At 43.6% G+C, this 25,980-nt stretch overlaps 1 protein-coding gene across 1 annotated transcript; it reads left to right on the forward strand.

Annotated features, from left to right (window-relative positions):
* Positions 1-13,577: 13,577 nt before the first annotated feature.
* Positions 13,578-16,154, forward strand: LOC123470588 (increased rDNA silencing protein 4-like). The gene is made up of 4 exons (XM_045171010.1): positions 13,578-13,721; positions 14,860-14,973; positions 15,417-15,543; positions 15,599-16,154. The coding sequence occupies exons 1-4, from the start codon at positions 13,578-13,580 to the stop codon at positions 16,108-16,110; spliced, it is 897 nt and encodes a 298-aa protein (XP_045026945.1). The 3' UTR covers positions 16,111-16,154.
* Positions 16,155-25,980: the final 9,826 nt, after the last annotated feature.

A 25,980-nucleotide genomic window follows, 5' to 3' on the forward strand; every position in this document is an offset into this window, starting at 1 on the left:
TGCTGTAGTCGTCCACGTACTCCGACCTTCACGATCCAGCCGTTTGATGGAAATCCGAAGAACTACGCCCGGTTTAAGGCTAAATTTCGAGCCTTATACGAACAAGAGTACAACGGTTCTCCTGCCCTACTATTCATGTTGGAAGAGCTGCTGTCGAAGGAGGTCCGGAATGAGATCGGCGAGTGCCTCGCTGATGAGGCTATGTACTCCGTGGTATGGGAACGACTCGATGCAGTTTACGGCCGCACCGAAGTCATGGATCAAACGTACCTCGACGGCCTGCTGCAGATTCCACCTTTGAAGAGTCAAGATGCGGCGAGCCTCAAGACTTTTGCAAACCGGTTGCATGGAGCAGTGGTGACGCTGTCACAATCAAGATATGCCCATGAGCTTCATAGCCGTACTACTCTGATGGCCATGGAAGTAAAGCTGACAACGTACCTTAAAGAGAAGTGGAATGAAAAACGAAAGACAACCGGTGCAGAGCTGAACGTTCTGGACCTGGACGACTGGGTAACCGTAAAATCCATGAGTAAGCAACATGGTAAAAACGTATTTGAGTCCTTGCCTACGTCGACGTCCAAAGTACGGTTTGATGAGAAGAAGCCTGTCAAGAAACAGAACGCTGCTCACACGTCGACCATTGGACACGTTTCGACAGAAGAAGGCTCTAAATCAACGGCGTCGTCACCTCCGGAGGCTGCTCCCAAGGGAAAACAACCGAAAACGGAGGAGAAAGCGGCCGAAAAGACTGACCAATGGAGGTGCCTAGCTTGTAACGGCAGGGCTCACAACTTGGCCAGCTGTAACCTGTTTATGTCTTTCACGCCCACGAAAAGGGCTGAAGTCGCATTTAAGTCCGGGAGGTGTCTACTATGCCTAACCGGCAAACATGAACGCAAGGAGTGTCCCAGGGACATCAAATGTACCATGGGTCGATGCACTGGATCAAGACACCATCCCTTGCTTCACGGGTCCGAGTTCATCCCACGGAGTAAACAATCGGATCCAATGTCTCCATCAGCGTCTACATCGACTGCATTCCTCGGGACACTAACCCAGAGGGAACCGGTAAAGCGACGTGTACGTTTCAAGATTGTACCCGTTCGTATTAGCGTCGGTGCAAGATGGGTCGACACTTTCGGATTTCTGGATACCGGAAGTGACACCACACTGATCAGGAGAGATTTAGTAAAAAGGTTGGGACTCGTTGGTCAGCATAAACGCATCAACGTTGTCTCTTATGATGGAGCCACGTCAAACGTCCGAGCTGCCGTTGTGGATTTCTCCCTCTCATCCGTCGATGGAACAAGCCGGTTTGAAGTTAAACACGCCTACGCCGTCGACAATTTGAAGGTGACGCCGAACCCTCCAATCAACCCTCGTCAAATGGAGTCCTGGACACACCTACGCGGTCTTGATGTCCCGAACATACAACCCGAAGACGTTGGAGTATTAATTGGAATTGACGTAGCAGAAGCCCACGATCACGTAGATTCCGTCAAGCCGCCGGCTGGAACAATTGGGCCTATCGCCTTCAAAACACCGTTTGGTTGGTGCCTGGGTGGTCAAACGGGCCCGCCACAAGATGGGCGTCCGTTCATCGCCCATATAGTAGCAGAGGAACGTCCCGAAGACCTCAATGAGTTAGTCAAGAAATTCTGGCAGCTGGAGGCGAAAGACGTAGACATGGAGCAGCCTGTTCTCTCCGAAGAAGATCTACGTGGGCAACGTATCCTCGAATCAACAGTAAAGAATGTTGGTAACCGGTATCAAGTCGGCCTTATGTGGAAAACCGACAACGTAAACCTTCCGGACAATCGGGCAACTGCATTGAAGAGACTTTATTCTCTGGAGAGGCGATTTCAACGAGATGTAGACTTCGCCCAGAAGTATGATGCAGTTGTTAAGGAGTACATCGGCCTGGATCACGCCAGACTCCTCACGACCGAAGAGTTGCGGAAGGAGTCAAGTAGAACGTGGTATTTACCGCACCACGGCGTCGTAAGCCCATCCAGCTCTACGACCAAAGTTCGAGTTGTATTCGACGGAGCCGCCGAGTATGGGGGAACGTCGATCAACCAGAACCTGTTACGTGGACCCAATCTTCTCGTTAGCCTACTCGGTGTCCTACTACGCTTCCGAAGGAACCTGGTACCAGTTGGCGCAGATATCGAGAAGATGTTTCACCAAGTGAAGGTCCCAGTAGAAGACCAGGCGGCCTACCGGTTTGTCTATCGAACGCCTGGCAGTAATCAAGTTCCGTTAACGTACCAAATGACTGTCCACGTCTTTGGATCGGTATCTTTCCCAACGACCTGTATTTTCGCCCTAAATCGGACTGCAGACGATCATCGCGACCAGTATCCGGAGGCAGCAGAGAGCGTTCGAAGAAACTTTTACGTTGACAACTACCTCGATTCCTTTGATTCCGAAGACGGGGCAGTAAAACGGGCCCGCCAGATGAAGAAACTCTTACAACTAGGCGGTTTCAATCTAACGAAGTGGACGTCCTCATCAAGGAAGGTTATATCGGCTCTACGTGAGTTCGGTTTGGCTTCACCAACACTGGACCTTGATTTGGAGAAGTTGCCCATCGAGCGAACACTTGGAGTGATGTGGAACGGAGAAACGGATATGCTGACGTTCAAGATACGGAAGCAGCCTAGCCATGACGTTCTCACCAAAAGGAATTTCCTCAGTATAATCTCCAGTGTCTACGACCCGTTGGGACTCGTCGCTCCCGTTGTTTTCTTAATGAAGTCACTTCTGCAAGATATATGGACGTACGAGAAAAGGATCGGCTGGGATGACCCTATCCCCGAAGAATTAGGCCAACGCTTTCACTACTGGTACGAGCATCTGGATAACCTGGAGATGTTAACAGTACCAAGATGTTTCCGGCATCAACGTGGACGTTGGACGCAGCAGCACCTGCATGTATTTACGGATGCAAGCACAAAAGGATTTGGAGCTGTGGCGTACTTCCGTTTCATCTTCGAGGACCAGTCTATCAACGTATCCTTTGTCATGGCTAAAACCCACGTAACACCAGTAAAAGGACTCACGATCCCAAGATTAGAGTTGCAGGCTGCTGTAGAAGGCTTAAATATCGCCCTAGTAATCTGTCGGGAGCTCGAAATCGATTTACGTGAAGTTACCTTCCACACCGACTCTCAAACCGTCTTACGTTGGATCCATTCCCGCACTTGCCGATTTGAAACCTTCGTGAACAATCGGATTGGCAGAATCCTCCGGAACACGAATCGAAGACAATGGCGTCACGTTTCCGGAATTAACAATCCAGCGGACCTGTGTAGTCGTGGCATTGACCCGAAGAACGTCGACGAGTTGGTGAAATTCCACGAGGGTCCATCGTTCCTGAAACTCGATCCGTCGGAGTGGGATATTTGGGAAGAGATCACAGAGCCGGAAGAAAGGGACGTTAACGTAATTCGAGTCTTCGCAGTCAAAACGGAAGACGAAAATCACCCGATTGATGACTGTGTAAAAAGGTATTCCAGCTTACTCAAGATCCAAAGAGTTATCGCTTGGTGCAGGAGGTTCGCGACCAACGCCAGAGCTAAGATGGGAATTTACAAGCCAACCGTGGGGGAGTTGACGGCCGAAGAAATGATGACGGCCCTCACGCTTTGTGTTAAACGCACCCAAGGACTGGCATTTGCGGAAGAAATCTACGCCTTGAAAAAGAGCTTGGAGTTGCCTCTGAAGTCAAAACTACGCACGTTTAGGCCTTTTCTGGATGAAACAGGTCAGCTACGTGTAGGCGGACGTATACTTCAGGCTCCAGTTGATTATTCCACAAAGCATCCCATCCTGCTTCCAGCCGATCAACTCCTGACGCAGCGGATTGTATGGGATCATCACACACGGAATCTTCACATTAAATCTGAAAGATTGTTGGCGGATTTACGTTCACGTTACTGGATAATCTCTGGACGTAACGTCATCAAATCGGTTGTCAACGCCTGCTGGCCTTGCAAGCGGAGATCATCGAAACCCATTCCGCCAATCATGGCATCGTTACCAGTTCACAGGCTTACTCCCTATCTTCCACCTTTCGCATATGCGGGAATCGATTACTTCGGCCCTCTAACGGTACGAGTCGGTGGAAGAGGATGTAGACACGAGAAACGTTGGGTATGCCTGTTTACGTGCCTAACAACTAGAGCCGTTCACCTAGAAGTCTCCGACGGCATAAGTCTCGAAGAATTCATGCTATGTTTCACTCGGTTCGTAAGTTTACGTGTAAAGCCGAACGTTGTTTACAGTGACAACGGAACTAATCTCGTAGCTGGGGAACAAGAACTCCGACAAGCTCTAACGGAGTTAGTCAAACAACACCAGGAGTTGCAGTCGAAGATGGCATGCCAACAAATAGAGTGGCATTTCTCTCCTCCTCACGGACCCCATTTCGGTGGAGTATGGGAAAGGCTCGTGCAATCGTGCAAGCGAGCCATGAAGGTCAGCGTCGGGAATCGTTTAGTCACCGATCGGGTCCTAAGAACGGTGATCGCAGAAGTAGCAGCCCTTTTAAACGCTCGGCCACTAACTCACCTCAGCATGGATCCAGAAGATCCCGATCCGTTAACGCCGAATCACTTTCTTCATGGAGGAGCCCGTCCCTACGTGCCGCTAAAGTTGGGAGATGCTGAGAACATGGACGTCACAGCAAAACAATTTCTCCAAAGCCAGGCAATCATACAACATTTTTGGAACAGATGGCTTCGTGAATACGTTCCACACCTGACGGAAAGGAGAAAATGGTCGGAAAATCGGCCAAACGTTACCATCGGAGACCTAGTACTCGTCATTGAGCCGAATACTCTACGTGGACAATGGCCGTTGGGAAAAGTGATAGAGGTTCTCCCCAGTGACTCTGATAACGTTGTACGAGTGGTAAAAGTGCAAATCAGCAACCACAAAAACCCTTGTATTCGTCCAGTGACTAAGCTCTGTGTTATGGCTACGGCCAAAGAGCAGGACGTTTACGTAGAAAGTAAAAAAAAATGGGTATAAATTGTAAAATGGTAAAATTGTAAAATTGTAGAATGTCAAATGTCAAAATGTAAAATGTAAAACTGGTTTATAGTCATATGTAACAATGTAAAAAGTGGGAACCCCAAAACCGCATTGTAAAATTTCCGATCTCAACGCCACCTATACTTAGTTCAAAGGGTAAAGGCAAAATTAGGTCGCCTACTGTTTAACCCTTGAACTTAGGGAAACTGTTTAGTCCTTCACGAACATTAGACGACAGTTGCTCTTAAGTTCTCGTACCCTAAACACCAAAGTGACCGTTGCCGACTCAACATCATGGCTGAAAATCTGTGCACATCCGTCTCATCCGTCAAAGAGAAGTTAAAAGTTTCCCGTGAACGTGAAGAGGAGTGTTCGTCCAATCTTCATCTTCGTCGACAGGATTTACTCAAGACGCGAACGGCGGCTATCGACGTGGTTTTGGCCCACCAAAAGGCCATCGTCCAACTCGATCTGGAACTCGAGGAAAGCTCGAAGGACATAAAGAACGTGCACGTTCACTTCATGTCCGAACGGGAAACAATCCTCAACAGCTTTGTGGGATCCCTGTTAAAGAAAAAGAAAGCAGCCGAAGTCCAGCCGAACGCCCCACAGTTCGTCGCGCCCCGTCACACCCCGACGATCGTGTGCTTCCTGAGGACCCACCTCAATCAGCCAGGCATGGTGTCCTGCGGCCGCAAGATCAGGGAGTGTGATGGTTTCATGCTGCTGACTAACCGGGAGCGGATGGAGCTGCTGTTCGCACAGCACCGATGTTTTGGCTGCTTTCTCCCGCTGTCCGTCGCTGGTCATTTGAAGCTGGCCGATTGCCCCCACCCGCGCTTCTGTGCCATGTGCGGGACCAACGACCACCACCAAATTCTCTGCGCACCAAGGCGGGTGTATCAGGGAGTCATCCCTGAATAAACGTGGCCGTGGATGCTAAACGTGGAGAGTTTTTTTGGTTTTTTGTTGTTTCCCTTTTTTTGTGTTGTTTTAGTACCTGTGGACAGGTGGGCCCGCTGTCACTTACAGTGCTGCCCTCACGGGCAGGATTGTAGGTGGCAAGGGCCTTCGGTGTGTGTTCATGTTGGAAGTGGCCCTTGCCCCCCTTTGTTCAGTTGTTTTTTTTCAGTACTACCGTAACGGTCGTGAACGAGGATCTCTCGTTTACCTCCCCAGTAAACCAGTATAAACTTTAAGTTCCCAGTCTCTCTCTCTCTCTTTGTTCTCCCCTCTTTTCTCACAGAAATACAGTGTGCTTAAATTCCCCCCAAGTAAACTCTCTTATCTTTTCTCTGCAACGCGCCTGCAAGCACGTCAGGTGCGTTACAGCATGGAATATACTTGTATTCAATGTGTATACACTGTTATACCATGAGTTTTTACTTCTATATGTAAACTGCATGGAATATACTTGTATTCAATGTGAATACACTGTTATACCATGAGTTTTTACTTCTATATGTAAACAGCATCAAATATACTCTTATTCAATGTGAATACACTGTTATACCATGAGTTTTTACTTCTATATGTAAACAGCATCAAATATACTTGTATTCAATGTGAATACACTGTTATACCATGAGTTTTTACTTCTATATGTAAACTGCATGGAATATACTTGTATTCAATGTGAATACACTGTTATACCATGAGTTTTTACTTCTATATGTAAACTGCATCAAATATACTTGTATTCAATGTGAATACACTGTTATACCATGAGTTTTTACTTCTATATGTAAACTGCATGGAATATAGTTGTATTCAATATGAATACACTGTTATACCCTGAGTTTTTACTTCTATATGTAAACTGCATGGAATATACTTGTATTCAATGTGAATACACTGTTATACCATGAGTTTTTACTTCTATATGTAAACTGCATGGAATATACTTTAATTCAATGTGAATACACTGTTATACCATGAGTTTTTACTTCTATATGTAAACTGCATGGAATATACTTGTATTCAATGTGAATACACTGTTATACCATGAGTTTTTTTTCTATATGTAAACTGCATGGAATATACTTGTATTCAATGTGAATACACTGTTATACCATGAGTTTTTACTTCTATATGTAAACAGCATCAAATATACTTGTATTCAATGTGAATACACTGTTATACCATGAGTTTGTACTTCTATATGTAAACTGCATGGAATATACTTGAATTCAATGTGAATACACTGTTATACCATGAGTTTTTACTTCTATATGTAAACTGCATGGAATATACTTGAATTCAATGTGAATACACTGTTATACCATGAGTTTTTACTTCTATATGTAAACTGCATGGAATATACTTGTATTCAATTTGAATACACTGTTATACCATGAGTTTTTACTTCTATATGTGTGTAGACTTTGAGCCGTAGTGAGAAGAATACAGTGTATTACCTAGGGTCGATGGGACAGCACGATAGCACAACGTGGGGGGGTAGCAAGCTAGCCAAGACTGAATTCCCTCTCCCTCTCTTGTCGTCTGCTTGCCTTCTAGCGGCAAGTCAATACATGCCCTTTTTTCCGTGTTTTTGTTTTTGATTTGACGAAAACATATAAGCATATTATAAGGGGCGAAATAAACAAACATGTGGGTCTGTGTGAAAGGATTTCAGATTGTGGTTCCTAGGTTAATTTTTTTATATGCGAAAATAACACACGCACAACGAAATGATTGATTATTTTACAGCTCTAGGCTGGGTAACGTTTTGGAGCGTTGCGCGGCCTGTTTGAACGTCGTGACGCCTGGCCATATACTTTGTGGCGGTACTGCCGCTGTTGCCTTTCCTGTTCCACGTTGATGACCTCTGGTGGGTTAAGAGGAACCGGAGTCGCTGGTGGGTTAGGTTGGGCAGGGACCGCTGGTAGCGGAGGCTGTGCAGGAGCGATTCCAGCCGCCGGAGGGTTGGTTGATGGCATAACTACGACGCGCTGGCGGAGAAAACGTCTGTTCTGGCGTAGTAACCGGCCTGATGCCGTCTTGGTGATGTAGTCTCTGTTGGGGCCGGTTTCTACTACGGTGGCCTGGGTATCCCATCTCTTAGTGTTGGGGTGTTGGACCAGCACGTGTGCCCCTACTGGAAATGTTTCTAGTGGACGGGTTGATTTGTTGTAGCGAGCCGTGTTTCTTTCGATTGCCCGTTGTGAGCGTTCTTCTAGCGTGTGAGCTGCGCGTTGCCATTCCGGCGCGAAAAACCGGCGATGCGCTGGAAGGCCATCTCGGATGGGTCTGTTAAATACCAGCTGGGCCGGGGATGCTCCACCGTACCGTGGTGCGTTTCGAAACAGCAATATTGCTTTTGCTAGTTTGTCTGGGTCTACTTGGCCGCCTGATCGTGATCCCTTGACCAGCTTTGTCATGGATTTGATGGATGCTTCTGCTCGACCGTTTGATTGGTGGTAGTGAGGCGACGATGATCCAAAAGAAATTCCCCAGTCTTGTAGAAACGACTGGAACTCCGCCGCTTTGAATGGGCTGTTATCTGAATAAAGCATGACTGGGGCTCCACCGGTGTCCAAGAAGAAGTCCCGAAATACATTGATGATGCGTCTGGCTGTAGTGTGTTTGTCCGGGAACGTTGTAACAGCCGGCCACCCGCTAAACTGGTCGACTATGACTAGGAAATGCCGTCCGTCTACCTCCCCTATGTCCGTGTGGAGGATTTCGAATGGCCTTGTTGCTGGCTGGTGTTTCTTCAGTGGTTCTGCCGGTAGCGATGGCAGCTGACTGACGCATTCCTCGCACGTTGATGCCGCGTTGGTGATGTCTACATCCATGTTTGGCCAATAAATTGATAGGCGGGCTCGTTGCCGCATTTTTGAGGCTCCTTGGTGCATGCTGAGCAGTGTCTGGAGTGTGTCTTTAACTAACGCGCGCGGGAGCACGATGCGCGGGCCATACACTAACATATCGTCGCTGTCGTCGATGGCTAATCCGTGACGCACGTTCCAGAATGGCCGGAGTGCGAGTGGGAGGTTGCACTTGTCGTTTGGGAATCCTTCTCGTACAGTAGCGCGCAGGGCCATTAATACCGGATCGGCTGCGACTGCCCGACGCACCTTTTCTAAAGTGGCGTCCACAATGGTGTCTGGCGATTCTGCAATGATCCCAACTGCTGCGACTCTAGCTGTGAATGATTGTGGCCCTTCTCCGAGTTCGTCGGATGCCTCTCCGCGGGAAATTGGTGAACGTGATAACGCGTCTGCTTCGATGTTTCGATTTCCCGGCACCCAGCGGGCTGTGAAATTGTAGCGCGCCATCTTGAGCCGGAGGCGGAGCAGCCGGGGATTGTCCAGTTTGTCTAATGAGTATTCGTTTAGAATCGGGATCAACGGGCGGTGGTCCGTCACTAGATCAAAATTTTGCAGTCCTTCTAGAAATTGACGGCATTGTTTCATGGCCCACGATGCTGCCAGACATTCGAGTTCAATCATGGCGTATCTTGTCTCGGGGGGGCGGAGAAATCTGGAGCCGGCTTGAACGATGTGCCATACTCTTGCATCGTTTTGTTGTTTTAAGATGAACCCTAAACCGTTTAGTAGAGATGCATCTACTGCCAAAGACGTTGGGCGGCATGGATCATAAAATGCGAGGTCTGGTACGATGGCCAATTTGGTGCGTGCTGCACAGAAAGCTTCTTCGTGATCTGTTGTCCACTCCCAACTGGTTGTTTTCTTCAATAATGAGGACAGCGGGCTTAGTGCTGTGGCGATTTGATCACTGAAGTTCCCCACCTGTTGACAAAGACCGTAGAACGAGCGAAGGTCGGTTATGTTGGATGGCCGAGGGAAATCGCGTATAGCACGTGTCAGCTCCGGGTTGGGTCGGAATCCATCGGAAGATACCTCATATCCCGCGAAAATAGCTGTGTCTTTTGCGAACGCTGTCTTCTTTTTGTTGAAGGATACGTTGTTGTCGTTTGCTGTCTTAAATACATCTCGTACTAGGGCGACGTGTTCCTTGTACGTGCGTGAGTACATCACTATATCCTCCATACATCGAGCAGTGTTTGAGATGTGCCCGAAGATGTCAGAAAATCGGCGGCCGTAGTCGTCTCCTGCGTGATTAATGCCCATGGGTAAGCGAGTATATTGATGCAGTCCCTCTGGTGTTGCAAACGTGGTGAGTGACATGGATTCCTCGTCGAGTGCACATTGATGATATCCTTTTAATGCGTCTACCACCGTGAAGAATTTCATCCCTTGTGGTATTGAACGGACCGCTTGGAATGGTGTGGGGTTGTCAAATTTGGCCCCTATGAGCCATTTGTTTAATGGACGATAATCTGGACAGAATCGAATGCCACCTTGTTTTTTCGGGATTACCACTCCTCCATGTATCCACGGGGTCACCTCCTCTGGACGGACTTTTCTGATGATGCCTTGCTTTACTTGTGCCGCTAGCTCGTCTCGAAATGGGGCTTTTAGGGGCTCGGAGATGGGGCGAGAACCTCTGATTTTTACTGGGATCGCACCGTCCTTCAGCACTAGGCGACACGGTGGGCCAGCCATGACACGGCATATCCCGTCGAACACTCGAGGAACTTCGGCCATGATGGCTGTGAGGTCCGTTTGTTTTTGGGATTCAGATGGCTGAGACTGACGATCTGCTGAAATGCTATGGAGGCGTGCGTGAGGATATTTGACGGGCAGCATGCCCAGTCTTCGTTGGGTTGCTGTACACAATACAGGTTGCTGGAGATTTTCCAATACATGAATCGTTGTGGGGACTGGCCGTGATATGCCATCGTCTGCCATCCAGTCGATTGTGGCTTTAAAAGCTCCGAGACATTTGATTGCACTTCCTATCGCCGTGCATGCTTGTGCTCCGGGTATGAGCGGGATATTTGCAAAAGAAGCTTGGTACATTGAATGAGATATGGCGTCCAATTGTGAACCTGTGTCAGGCAATCCTCGAGTGGAGAATGTTGGACCGTTTGGGAGAGCAGCAATTTGTATTAACACTGATTCGTCATTGCTGGCTGACGTGACTTGTTGGATGTGTATGCTTCCGACTGACTTCGTCGGGCCTTCACAAACTGATGCAAAGTGGTTGTCCTTTCCACAATTGTCACACTCCTTTCCGTACGCCGGGCAACGTAGTTTGCTGTGGCGTCGGGGTCCGCCGCAATACCGGCACGGTGCTGTTGTTGATTTTTCACTTGATTTGTTATCCTGGGCGAATCGTACTTTTTTGTCGATGTCCGTAGAGTCTTTGTTGCTTTTGTATGTTGAGCGTCTAATTGCGTTAATAGCGTGGTCGCTTTGTTGGAGTGATGCAGCTTGTAAACGTGAGGTCTCTGCGGATCTGAGGATTGTAATCGCCTGGTCTAATGTGAGAGCGTCTCCCATTTCTAGTAGTTTGATGCGGACCGCATTGTCTTCAACACCGGAAATGACTTGGCCGAGGATGCGTGTAGGTTCGCAATTACCGCAACAATCCTGATTGAAGTCGCACTTGCGGCTAAGATCACGCAGACTGCATAACCAATTGTCCGCCGATTGATTTGAGAGCTGAGAGCACGAGGCGAACTGATGTCGCCATACATGACGATTTCTGCCGGCGTTGCATCTGGTGCGAAGTAAATCGATTATGGCCACGTGATCCGCTAGTTGTACTGCTGTTAAGCCTGCTGATAGTACTGCTTGAAGCGTGGCGGTGGATAGACAAGATTTCAGTTGATTTTTCTTATATGCTGGCTGGGCGGCTGCGTCAAGCACCTCGTCGATAGTAGAGAGGGCTATAAAGATGTTCCACCTTTCCAACCAAACTGGGAATGAGTCCCGTTCTGCTTCGAGATCAAACGGTGGTGGTGATCCATAAGGTTTGAATGCCTTTGGTGGGTTAGCTGCTGCTTGTTGAACTGCGGCGGGTGCGGCCATGATTATTGTAACTGCCTGTTTTATAGCGATCAATCAATAGTATGTTCTGGCGGTAATACACTCGTACTGCGACGGAGTGGTATTAGAAACGAAAGCTAACGGGGACTGATGTGATGTCAGTGTTTTCCCGGAGTCTAGTGTGTACCTTGTTGGAACGCCTTTAGCAAAGGGGATGCTGACGTTCGCCCGACAAAACTTTTCATCGACACCTTTTCGACTTACTTTCGACAGGAGGCGACACTACCTCGACAAATATGCGAAACGATTTCGACAATAAATGCGAAAGTACTTCGACAAATATGCGAGACTATTTCGACAAATTTGCGAAAGTACTTCGACAAATATGCGAGACTTTTTCGACAAATTTGCGAAAGTACTTCGACAAATATGCGAGACTGTTTCGACAATTGAACCGTCTTGAAAGGAATTTGTATGCTGTCTGTTGAGCCATTAGCCCTTTAGCCCCAATCGCCGTGTTTTGTTTTGTTTGATTGGAATGTTTAACAGTTGTCTGCTATTATTAGCTGTTTAACTACTTTTTATCACAAACATAAAGCAAAGAGAAGACATTTTCTAAAAGGAAAACAATTAAATCAATCGAAGCCTGAAGAAGAAATTTCGACCGGAAAACCAGCTCAGACTTCCCTTGACCCTGAAACTTATTTCAATTTCAATTGATGTCTTCAGATCCAATCACACTTTAGATTTTTACTAGAAAGTGATCGAGACGATGACGAAGAAAACTCAAACAAAATGACACGATCTTGTAAAAAGGTATATTTTTTATGTCAGCAGAATATTTGACAACAATTATACCGAATCTTTGGTTCATATTGTTTCGTTAATTCGACATGCCCTGAAGGCAGTCGCTCGTCTACATTTCACACTGACAACGAAGAAGATTCTTTCAATGAATAATCCACTCCAACTCCACGCGTTAAAAGTACCATAACCTTCGGATATAGGTTCTTTGAATTTGAGAACTTCATTTTTACGCAATTCTCTTGAATTTTACAATATTTTATAGATGAATGACTAACGTTTGAGTATAAGAAAAAATCAAATTAGAATTTGAAAATATCGATTTAAATCAGGAAGATAAATCATGGAAGATGGATATTTCAAGTTGTTTAAGTCGGTTGTGGAGAAGATTACCAACACACGGCAAGGTTAATGCGGCAACTTTTCTTTGCCGGTGAGGCCGTGGCGGTGAGTATTTGCGGCACCCTTTATTGCTTGTAGTTGGTGTCAACCTTGTTAGCGAACACCACAAGGGACTCATCATTCTTACGTCTCTTACTTCTCCGCAACTGACTGAAACCTCGAAATGACTCTGTCTCTGGATTGGCCAGTGCATTCTGCATACGACAAATAAAGACGTATAAAGACCCGTCAAAAGTAAAACATGTCAATAAGGTATTTTCCGTCTTCTTGTGAACATCATCTTAATACATATCGCTTTGAGTGAGTTGTATCATCTGAATCATGGAAGAAAGAATTGACGTAAGTGAAGAACCCGGTGACAGACATGGCTCAGTTCATTACGTTTCAAGTGACGATTATATTTACAGTAAAGATCGTGGAAGGTAAAAATGTTAATTTTGTAATGCTTTTCTTTATGAACTGTATGTAATGATGTGTGTGTTCTTCTACCTTCAAGGAAGGAAATGGTGTATTTTAAATGTCGACATTTCGAAAGACTTTCTTGCGGTAGCAGAATCAAATCCGTTGACGGCGTTTTTTACAAAACTGGACGGGAGCACAATCATGGCCCTGGTATGTTAGGCAAATTATTATTTTTCACTTGCAACCTAGTTCTTCTAAATAGTCTTTCTTCCTTTTGTTACCAGAAACACAAAAATTGCGCCGGATTGCTGCAGTCAACGAATGTGTTCGCTTGGCTGGAAAACGTCACGGAAGTCTGAAAAAAATTTTCGAGGAAGTCCGTCAACGGTAATTCACATATTTCTTGATACTCATTACTTTTTATTAAATTGATCTCTCCTGTTTTTAGCACCAATGTCACGTTGACTTTTGACGCTGCGCTTGAAAAGCGCATGCAAGTTGCTCGTATGAAAAACCATCCACGTATACCAGAGACATATGCAGAGATGACGGATATTCTCACCAAATATTCGAAATACGGGTAGTTATCTTTTTTTCAATAAATTACCTTTCATTTTTAATTACAAGTGAATCGGAATTTTACAGGAAAACCAAAAAGGGTCACAATTTTTTCAGTGGATGCGTCGAAGAGGAGACCGATGGCGTTAGATCGTTTGCTTTTATCTTCTTGTCCTTGAACATTATGTCACTGCTTTCCGAGGTGACACAACTTGCTTCCGACGGCACCTTTCGTAGCTCACCAAGTATGTTTCAGCAGCTATTCACCATCCATGTTACGTATCGTGGCAAGGTTGGTTCAATCACAGATGGTCCGAATTTTCAAAGATTATTGTATTTATGTTCGTTACAGACTTTACCTTTTGCTTACGTCCTAATGACTCATCGAAACCGAAAGATCTACGACGCCTCCCTACGTCACATTCTTGATGAGTTCAAAAAACACAATCCAGGAGCGTCAATTGATCAAATAGAATTAGTCATCTCGGACTTCGAGCGTGCAATTCTTAGTTCTATGGGCAGTGCATTTCCGAACGCCAGACCGCGCGGTTGCTGGTTCCACTACGGACAAGCAATCTTCCGGAAAACACAAGAGTTTGGCCTTCAGCAGGAATATCAGAAAAAGGGGGTTGTTTACCTTATCGTGAAGCAATTAATTGCGCTCGCCCTCTTACCGGAGAACGAAATCTTCCAGGGATTTTCGGTATATTTTGAATTTCTTATGAATTATTACTCAATATGTTTCAATATTGTCAGTATAATATTGATTTACATCGATACTTTTTTACAGGATATCAAAAGAAAATATGCGGATGAACTTTCCAACCAACCCCAAGTCGTCCAAGATGCCGTCAAGTTACTCTATGCTTACTACATGAATTATTGGCTTCTTGAAGTTGAACCGGTAACATACAGCGTCTATCGTGACCACAATCGAACAAACAACGCCATCGAATGCTGGAACCGTTGGTTCAACGAGCGCGTCCTAGTTGCTCTTCCTGGTTTCTTCGAGTTCATGAGTAAGAAAATATTTTTCATAAATAGGCTAAGAAAAAGAAACTAATTTTTTTGTAAAGCTTTTTTGATTGACGCCAATGACTGCTCTGAACGAGATTTGGAAGGACTAAGAAGGGGCTTGAGTTTATCCCGCGATAAATCTGCTTCTTACCGTACAGTCGATAGAAAGTTGATGAAACTTTGGGAAGAGTTAGATGACAAAACCATATCCCGTGTTCTTTTTCTGGAATTGGCCTCTAATTTCTTTGAACCTGATCGGGTAACATAGATCATAGAATATGTTTTTGAAACGTTTAGTTAGACTTAATTTTTTTGCTTATCTTCTCATAGACATTGCCACGTCCCACCTTTGACACCGCTAGAGCTCTGGCAAGACCAAGGAATCGCCAAGGGCAGCAACGACTTCGAGCTGGAGCAGCACAGCCGAGGACTAATAGAGCCAGACCAGCAGCTCCTGGTAATTTAAAATGCTGATGTGTTTGAGAATATTTAACAATTTGTTCTTTTAATAGCTCCAGATGCTCCTGCTTTGCCACAGCAAGCCGTGCCGCAAGAGCAATCTTTGACACCACTGGCTGCGCCAGTAGCACCTCCACGAACTCGACGAAACGCCACTCGACTCGCAATCACTGCAACGGCTGCGGAACCCATTGCTAATTCCACGACTTTCGAGCCCATCGCTTCTACTTCATCGAATAACCGTTCGAAAAGAAGAGTCGACATCGATGTTAGTGACAGTAGCCGCCCCAAGCGCATCTGTAGAATGCCTACTCGTTTTAATGATTTTGCTGTTTCGGAGCACCCATCGACTTCTGCAGACAAATCACGAACTTCACCACGTCAATCTCCTGTCTCAGAGCGTACTCCAAATTCCCGATGTCGCAACTGTTCCATCAATCCACAACAATTCACTCTTCTTCCATGCAACCATTCTCTTTGTTCCAGCTGTCTGACCATTTCTATCCCTCTCCGTCAGTGTACTCGTTGTCAACTGCCATTTCAAAATATGACGGTGCATGTTTGATATTTGTGATTTAATGAACCCAGATTTAATATGTAAATGAGAAAACCAAGCATCAATTTAATACAAATTGATGCTTACAGATTAGAAATTAGAATATACTGTCGAAGTAGTCTTGCATTTCTTGTCGAAATAGTCTCGCAAATTTGTCGAAATAGTCTCGCATTTCTTGTCGAAGTACTTTCGCAAATTTGTCGAAATAGTCTCGCATTTCTTGTCGAAGTACTTTCGCAAATTTGTCGAAATAGTCTCGCATATTTGTCGAGGTAGTGTCGCCACCTGTCGAAAGAAAGTCGAATAGGTGTCGATGTAAAGTTTTGTCGGGCGAAACTACCCATACCATAAAGACACATTGAAAATGTTTATCTTTTTAAAAATTTTCTTTAAAAAAAAGCGGCTTTTTTTACACTGATGCCAGATAAAAAAACTAGTTGTAGAGAATAAAAGTTGAAGTTCTATCGTGTCTGGTGTGTCTAAAACAACGGAAACTAACGTCTGGTCTTTCACTTATAATAACAGTTAATTAGAGCTATTTTACTGATAAAAAATTAAGTGTCTTAAATGAAATGTGAAAAATACAAAAAAAAATTAATTTCAACGATGTCTGGTCCATTAAAAGCGACCGATTACAGCGTCTGGCAAGATGTAGTTGAATTAAGTTTATTTTTCTGCATAATACTATTTATAAAACATTTGTCTTAAATGGTTTGTGATTTTGGCCAAATCACGCCGACTTCGGGATTCAATAGAGAGTGAACGCGACCAGTTGGAGTCACCAGACACGCCATCTCGCGGTCGGACTATCAACGTGAAACAAACCTGAGGGTCAAATCTTCTCTTTAAAAAATTGTGTGAAAAACGACAAGGGCTCCCTGACTATACGTTCAGACAACGGTGAAGAATACATGGGAAGTAATCTTGCTAACTGGCTGCATAAAAAGGGCATCCGCCATAAAAAAAGTATAATATATACGCCTCAACAAAATGGTGTGCTAGAAAGAGCCAAACGCACAGTAACGGAAGCATCTCGTTGCCTTCTCCACTCCAAGAAACTTCCATTGAATGTATGAGCAGAAGCTGTAAACTGGTCCGTACACATCTTGAATCGAGTTTTATCAAGCACTGGAAGCGTTACTCCATTTGAAAGCTGGAATGGTACAAAACCGGACATTTTTGACTTCTTAGTATTCGGCTTAAAGGTTTTCATTCATATCCCTGACTCAAAGGGACAGAAATTAGATGCAAAGGGCCTCGAATGCATCTACCTTGGAAAAAGCGATAAATGCAAAGGAATTCGGCCATGGGATCTAATTGCTGCAAAACTTTCTATTAGCCGTGAGGGTATATCCGACGAAAAATCATCTTTACAAGAGCTACTAACAAATAACCTGGTAGATGAAATATTGAAATTTCCGTTTTTGAACAGAAAAAAGCAATTGGCCAACAAGGAAAATGAACTGCTTGAGGAAATTTCATTCGCTGATGAAGCACCACTAGCTAACGAAGTCCAAGAAGATGAGCTGGATGAGCATGAACAAATTCAGCTGAACCAACTTAACGATCGGGCAGAGCAAAATCATCTAATCGATCAAGAAACACCAAATGATCGTCGTAGGTCAAATCGAACTCCAGCTCACACTGAAAGATACAAATTTGAAGAAAAAAACACCTGGGTTTGATATCCGCTGACATCAAGTTCGAACAGTATGAGCCAATAAGTTACCAGAATGCTAGCCAATGTGAAGAAGCCAACCTATGGAGACTGGCCATAAAGATGAATATTCCTCACTAATGAAAAACAATACATGGATTCTTACCAATCTTCCGCCGGGCCGCAAGACTATCAAAAGAAAATAAGTGTTCAAGGTGAAGTCTGGACATGTCAATGTTCCTCCACGTTACGAAGCAAGAATGGTTACCAAAGGGTATACATAACGACAAGGAATTGATTATGACCACACATTTGCTCCCGTTTAAAAAACGATTCCATCCGGATCATGCTATTGATCGAAACAGTTCGCAATTTGGAAATGATTCAACTTGACATTAAAACGGCCTTTCTATACGGAGTACTTGATGTAGAACTTTATCTAGAACAGCCCGAAGGTTTTGTGGTGGCAGGACGTGAAACTGAGGTTTGCCTGTAAAAAAATGCATTTACGGTTTAAAACAAGCTTCACGAGGGTGGAATGTAAAATTCGACGAGTTCCTCGTCAAATTTGGCCTAACGCGAAGTGTATGTTGGTTGTATCTTGTACCAAACATTATATTTCATGTTGCGGAAACTCATATGGTTGCCGAAACCCAGACCAACCCTACCTCTGTCTTCTTGTGTGACAGAAATGTTGTCTGCTGGACAGTTTGTGACTTGACTCATTCTGACAATAGTAGTTTCAAATATCTTCTCTTCAATTTTGTAAGGTATAAACTCTGTTATTTGTTCTGAGACACTTAAAGTTCAATCAAAAGGTAATACAGTTGTTTTGGTTAAAAAGAAAAGAAAAAACTTGTTTCGTATTGTCTTTACTTGGCTAATTACATTTAACAGGTTATGGGCCCAGACTCACGTGTTCTGTAAACGGCACAAAATGGCAAACCAAATGATTGAGAATCACCTTAAAGATGTTAATCATGTGCCCAAGTTTGACGGAACAAACTTTCGTGAATGGAGTTATGAACTTAAACTGATACTCCAACAGCTGGGTCTACTTGGACTCGTTGAAGCAAGAGTTGGGCATACTCATCCCGATGAGGCAACTCAATCCCTTTATTATTACATGTTAAAAGCACATCCATATGTGTTCCGTTATGACATATGACACACAAGTACAAACCTTAATGTATGATTCACACACATGCTCGCATTTATGAATCTAACGCTTGTCCTCATACACATGCCCACATGAGTCAAAAATTATTTCTCGCATGTCATCCATACACACATGCCTAAAAAAAATCTATCTGTCTTACAGATAAGAGACGACCCAGATAATCCAGAACTTATCACGAATGCTGCTCAAATTGATGCATGGATTCTGAGAGATGTAACGTGCAGAAATTATATTTTTGCCATTCTCACGAGACCAATGAAGGAAGGTTTCTAATCCTGTGATATGGCAGCAGCGATGTGGATGAAGTTGGATTCACAGTATCAACTTAGAGCAGCAGAGAACTTGCATGTCTTGTGGCAAGAATTTTATGACTTCACTCATCAACCTGAGGATGACATGACAACTCACATGCGAATGCTTTCATGCGTTGCTGACAAACTAAGAGAACTTGGACAACCTCTCCAAGAGATGCAACTCGTGACTAAAGCCCTGGCCACTCTTCCTGAAAAATTCAGAATCGTTAGATCTGTCTGGGCCAACGTCCCACTTGATGAACGAACTATGGACAATCTTTTACAACGTCTTCGTTCAGAAGAGAATGTGGTTAAATCCTATGAAAGACCTGATGGCTCCAGCCAAGCCTTTGCAGCGCGAAGTCACACACGAGGGAGAGGTCGTGGAAATAGACGAGGTAGCAGAATTTACCATGGAGTCAGCAACGGTTTTGTAAACCAACACTCATCACGTGACGAAATTCGATGTGGTTATTGCCCACAACATGGCCATAAAACTCAAGACTGCAGAAAGAAAAAAGAGATGAAGCAGAAGAGAAAGCAAACAAAGACCAAGCACTACTATCCTCATTATCTTCCGACCCAAAGAGTGCTTTTGCTTTCTTCGCTGACTCAGGGGCAACGCAGCATATGTCGGACCAGAAAATTTTGTTCAAAGATTTCACGCAAATTCAAACTGGAACCTGGTCAATCGCTGGCATTGGAGATACGCACCTTCAAGTACTGGGAAAAGGCCAATTTAAAGTTACTATCCCAGTAAACAATCATTCATCTATCAGAGCATCAAAAATGTCCTTTACGTGCCTTGCCTTGGCACCAACCTTTTCTTGATTGCTGCTGCTACCAGCTCTGGATTGGAAGCCCGTTTTTCAAAAGATCTGGTCTTCTTTTATCGTGGTGATGGCCTCGTACTGACAGGAAAGCGTTCCGGCAACACTCTCTATCTCCTAGATCTCAAACCTCACACAGCTTCTATCCCCTCAACAAGGCGCATTGACTCTGCTTACAGAGCCGGTCTACCTGCTTCACTACTAGTTTTGCACCAACGATTAGGACACATGAACCACCAAACCATTTTAAATATGGTTTCCGAACAACTCATATATGGTCTCCATCTGACAAACGAAAAGTTCCCGAAAACACTTTGTGCTGCATGTGAACTTGGGAAGTTCCATCGACAACCTTTGAAGATCGGCGAATTCGCATCGGTGAATTAGTCCATTGAGATGTTGAAGGCCCGATGCCATCTCCAAGTATCGGCCAAGCACGTTACTATGTCCTGTTTAGAGATGATTTCTCTGGTTGGAGAGTGATCTATTTGATGAAGTGCAATCGCGAGGTATTTACATGTTTTCGTCTCTTCATAGCCTCTCTTCTAAGTAAAACAGGAAAAACGGTTCGCACACTACGTTCTGACAATGAAAGTGAATATGGTGGAAATGACCTCCACAAATTTTTAGCTGAGAAGGTTATCCGCCATGAAACTAGCGCTGCACACACACCAGCTCAGAATGGTGTTGCAGAAAGATCAAATAGGACGGTACTGGACACAGCTCGCAGCATACTTCTTGCAAGCAATCTACCTTTTACACTCTGGGCCGAAGCTGTTGGTTATGTGGTTTACATCCGGAACCGTGTATTGTCAAGCACCATAAAGATGACTCCGTTTGAAGCTTGGAATGGAAGAAAACCGGATGTTTCCAACATCCGAATATTTGGTTCAAGAACGTTTGTAAGATGCCCAAATGTGAAGAAGATGGAAGCAAGATGTCTAGAAGGGGCATTTGTCGGAATCAGCAACACGCAAAAGGCGTTCCGAATCTACATATGATCCCCACCACCAAGAATAATTGTCAGCCATGATGTGAAGATTGATGAAATTGTCATGTACAAAATGCCGAAAGACAATATTGCACTTAAGTGGACAGAAACTACCAACACCGATTGCTGATTCTATGGATGACACTACTACTAATCTCGTTGATCACATTCCAGAAGTCAATCCAGTCATTCAGGATGCTATCAACCTTCCCATCTCTGCCTTCGACTTGGCCTCAGCTTCAAGTCTTGACACAGAAGTCCCGGACCACGAAAAAGAACAGGAAGTCATTATGATGGAAAACAACAAAGATAATTCCAACGTCCCTATTGAAGTAGCCGAAACAGATGAAACAAAGATTGGCACCCGCAGATCATCACGTCTACCCTGTTACCCTGAGAAATACCTAGCGTACCGACAATCACTAGGACTTCAAGCTGTCTCTTTTGCAATGCCAACAAACTTTGAAGATACTAAGGTTTTCCCGCTAAACCAACCAGCTATGTAGAAGCAACTACTTGTCCGGATGCTGACCGTTGGATTTCGGCGATATTCGACGAATATGAATCCCTCATTCAAAATTCCACATGGACTGTGTGAGAACTTCCACCTGACAGAAAGGCGATCAAAGGAAAATTGATTTTCACATTCAAACCTGGATACAAACAAGTTGCGCCGAGGTTCAAAGCCCGATTTGTTACTAAGGGCTATTCTCAAATTTATGGTCGTGACTGTGTTGACACTTTTTCGCCAGTAGTTAAACCCTATTCACTCCGAACAGTACTTGCTATTGCTGCAGCCAAAGACCTGGAGATAATTCAGCTAGACATCAAGACAGCATTCCTCATTGGTGACCTTCAGGAAGAAATTTATATAGAACAGTCAGAGGGATTTGTCATCCCCGGAAAAGGGAACCAGGAAAGAGATTACAGAAGAGCATATATGGATTGAAGCAGACGTCGCGGGCTTGGAATAAAAAACTTCACGCATTTATCATGAAATTTGGATTAACCCAAAGCAAAGCTGACCCTTGTGTGTATTTCCAACATCAATGTAAAGGGGAGATAGATGAGGTGTTGATTATACTCATCATTTACGTTGATGATGGAATCATCTCTAGCAACCAAAAAAAAATTCTTACAGTTATTCTGGATCATCTAAAAATGGCATTTGAAATTCGCTCTCGACCTGCCCACCGGTTCATTGGCGTCGACATCATTCGGGATCGTCCCAAGCGATTGGTGTACATATCTCAACCGGAATACGTTATCAAGATAGCCGAAAAATTCAACATGTCTACCTGTACACCACTCACCATCCCTGCTGATCCATGCTGTAGACTCTCCCCCGAGATGTCACCTCAAAATAAAGAAGAAGAAGCAGAGATGAAAGCTGTACCCTATCGAGAAGAAGTCGGATCACTAATGCATATCATGATTATGAATACACCAGGTATTGCACATGCCGTAGGAAAAGTAGCCCAATACGCTCAGAAACCAGGAAAACAGCATTGGCGAGCAGTTAAACGAATTCTGGCGTATCTCATCAAAACAAAAAACTTTGGACTACGTTTTTGAAACACTAGTATTTCATTTATTGTTTTTTGTGACGCAGATTACTCTGGTGACTTGCAGACATGCCGTAACAATTCTGGATTTTTGTTTTTTCATCTTGGAGGACCTGTCTCTTGGGCCAGCCGGCGTCAACCAAGTGTGGCACTGTCCACTACTGAAGCTGAATTTGTTGCTGCTGCTGATGCGACCAAAGAAGCTATTTGGTTTCAACAACTGCTGTCAGAGCTCGGAATTTATAGGCGTCCGACTATTATATATTGTGACAACCAAAGTGCTATATCCCTTGTAAATAATCCTACTTTTCACCAGCGAACCAAACATATCGATGTTCGTCTTTTCTATATCAGAAAGTTGCAAGAGAGTAAGAAAATCAATATAGTCTACCTAAACACGGAACAACAGATTGCAGATATTCTAACTAAACCTCTTGCAGCTCCAAGATTCGAAAAATTTCGAGATGCTTTGGGATTAGTTTTGGTACCCTTTTAGAAACTAATGTTTGAGGGAAAGTGTTGTTTGTATCTTGTACCAAACATTATATTTCATGTTGCGGAAACTCATGTGGTTGGCCAGACCAACCCTACCTCTGTCTTCTTGTGTGACAGAAATGTTGTCTGCTGGACAGTTGGTGACTTGACTCATTCTGACAAGAGTAGTTTCAAATATCTTCCTTATATAAAGGAATACTATATACAGTCATGCTTGGAAGTTTCTTTAGCAGGCTAATCGGTCTATATCCTTCTATTTCTTTTTGATGGAGGGGATACTTTGGTGCCTACCGTACCCCTTTATGCTATTCCTATTTCTCTTTCTTTGCAACCCGCGAAAAAAGTGCAAAATTAAAAGTAGGAAAATTGACTGAAACGTAGAGGAAGAGAAGAATGGAAAGAAAACGAGGGTATGGTAGGCACCATAGTATCCCTTCCGTCCAAACAAAATGAAAGGATATAGACCCATTTGCCTGCTAAAGAAACTTGCAAGCATGACTGTATATAATAGAATACTATATATACAGTACCCACGCCAGGTATTGGATCACCTCGGTCCAAAAACGGCGTTTTAACCCGCGCGAAATAGGCCTAACGGTGTCTCGCACGTGAATTTTTTAAAATACTAAGATTGCTCGTACGAGGTTAATTTTTTAAATCAGAAAGATAAAGAATTAGTCTTTATCTTTCTGATTTTTAATTTGTAAAAGTATAGTTGTTATATGGGAAAAAGGATCATTTTGAAATATTGGATCACCCCCGACATGTGTTGCATTCGTTGTCCCTACCCGCGGCTATGCCGTCGGGTATGGGAGAGGGTCAAATGGTGAAAAAGGGACCCAAATTACAATCAAGTTTCCCGACGGCATAGCCGCGGGTAGGGACAACGAATGCAGCACATGTCGGGGGTGATCCAATATTTCAAAATGATCTTTTTTCCCATACAACAACTATACTTTTTACAAATTAAAAATCAGAAAGGTAAAGACTAGTTCTTTATCTTTCTGATAAAAAAAAATTAACCTCGTACGAGCAATCTTAGTATGTACAAAAAATTCACGCGCGAGACACCGTTAGGCCTATCTCACGCGGGTTAAAACGCCTTTTTTGGACCGAGGTGATCCAATACCTGGCGTGGGTACTGTATATATACCAGAGTAATAGAATACTATATATATTATACAAAGTATTTTATTACTCTGGTAAAACTGTAGAAAAAAAACAAAGGATTTCTAAGAATTCGGCAACTCTGGTTGATGCCGCAAAAAAGGAATTTTCATAATTTCGTTTTTTAACCTAATCTAAAATCGTTGAATAAAAAGAAAAAATTTTTAAATTAGACTACAGGTAGAACTAACGTAGCTCTTTTTTTTAAGCCCTTTTGCGTCTTCATAGCCCTAGCTGTTTGCTAAAAAAAATACCAAAGTGACGTCATTTGCATAAGGTCCTTTCGGCTTTCTAAAGACTGTTTCATCGAATTTTTCCCCACCCTTCCCATTAAAAAAAATTCCGGAAAAAATTGGGGATGCTCTAACTATTTATGAGAACGTACACACAGAAAATTGTACCATTTGGGTAAAAATTGTAGCACTGAGAGAACCGCAAAAATGGCGTTTTTGCGTATGGTTCTCTCAGGCTTCCAAAGACTTCTGGTAAGTACTGTATGTTTAGTACAATACAATATGTTTGAAGCCTAACTGTCTCTGTTTACCCATGTTAATTATTTCATATCACCTTTTAATAGTATACATATTTTTATTTCAAACCAATAACAAGTACTGAAAATTGTGTGTTTTTTTCTACTGATTCATAAAATGACAGTGATTTTCGGGATGAAGGGTAAACATAAGTATAAATCAACAAAAACAAGTTTCCTTTTTGTAGTATAAGCAAGGATGACTCTCCTGTCGTGTAATAGTAACTCTTTAATTTTCGTTTGATTTACAGTTTAGATCTTAAATTAAGTCATGATATATTAATTTAAAACAAATGACAAGTACTGAACTTTGTGTGTTTTATTCCACTGATTCATAAAATGACAGTAGTTTTCGGGTTGAAGGGTAAACATTAATATAAATCAACAAAAACAAGTTTCCGGTTATAGTATAAGCAAGGATGACTCTCCTGTCGTGTAATGGTACCTCATGAATTTTCGTTTGATTAACAGTTTAGATCTTAAATCAAGTCAAGATATTTTCATTGAAAACCAATAACAGGTACTGAACATTGTGTGTTTTATTCCACTGATTCATAAAATGACAATGATTTTTAGGATAAAGGGTAAACATAAATGTAAATAAAAAAAAAAGATTTCGTTGGTAGTATAAGAAAGTATAGCTCCTTTGTCGTGTAATGTTACCTCCAGAGTTGGGCGGAGCGCGCTCTGAGCGAGAGCGAAAAAAGAGCTCTCTCGCGTTTTTCACTGAGCGACGAGCGAGAGCCGCTCAATTTGACAAAATGCGAGCTTGAGCTTGAGCGAAGACCTATTGAGCGACTCGCTCGAACCCTAACGCCATCTACCAGTCAGCAATAGAACCAATTGATTCAAACTTAACACGCAATCTATGAACAAAAAGTTGTGTTTAAAAATTATGGAAATAAAAGGTATTTTAATGACACCGTCCCTGGTTCTCTAAAAGACCTTGATCGTTTTCCGACAATTAAAAAGATATTTTTGTAAGTAAATTCATTAATAACACTTTGCCTCTGATACGAAAACAATAACAATAACATTTCATTGCTTACTTATAGAGAATACAACAGCGCACTACAATCATCGGCTGCATGTGAACGTCTGTTCAGCACTGCTGGACTCATTTTTGTTCCAAAACGTTCGAATTTATCGGACAGTAATTTTGACAAACTTGT

Source organism: Daphnia magna, linkage group LG3, assembly GCF_020631705.1.
Source record: "Daphnia magna isolate NIES linkage group LG3, ASM2063170v1.1, whole genome shotgun sequence".
NCBI lineage: Eukaryota > Metazoa > Arthropoda > Branchiopoda > Diplostraca > Daphniidae > Daphnia > Daphnia magna.

Excerpts from the sequence above, each read along its gene's own strand:
- LOC123470588 (XM_045171010.1), top strand. The coding sequence starts at position 13,578 with ATGATGTGTGTGTTCTTCTACCTTCAAGGAAGGAAATGGTGTATTTTA. Across the intron at positions 13,722-14,859 it reads GGAGCACAATCATGGCCCTG|GATATCAAAAGAAAATATGC; the intron begins GTATGTTAGGCA and ends ACTTTTTTACAG. Across the intron at positions 14,974-15,416 it reads GGCTTCTTGAAGTTGAACCG|ACATTGCCACGTCCCACCTT; the intron begins GTAACATACAGC and ends ATCTTCTCATAG.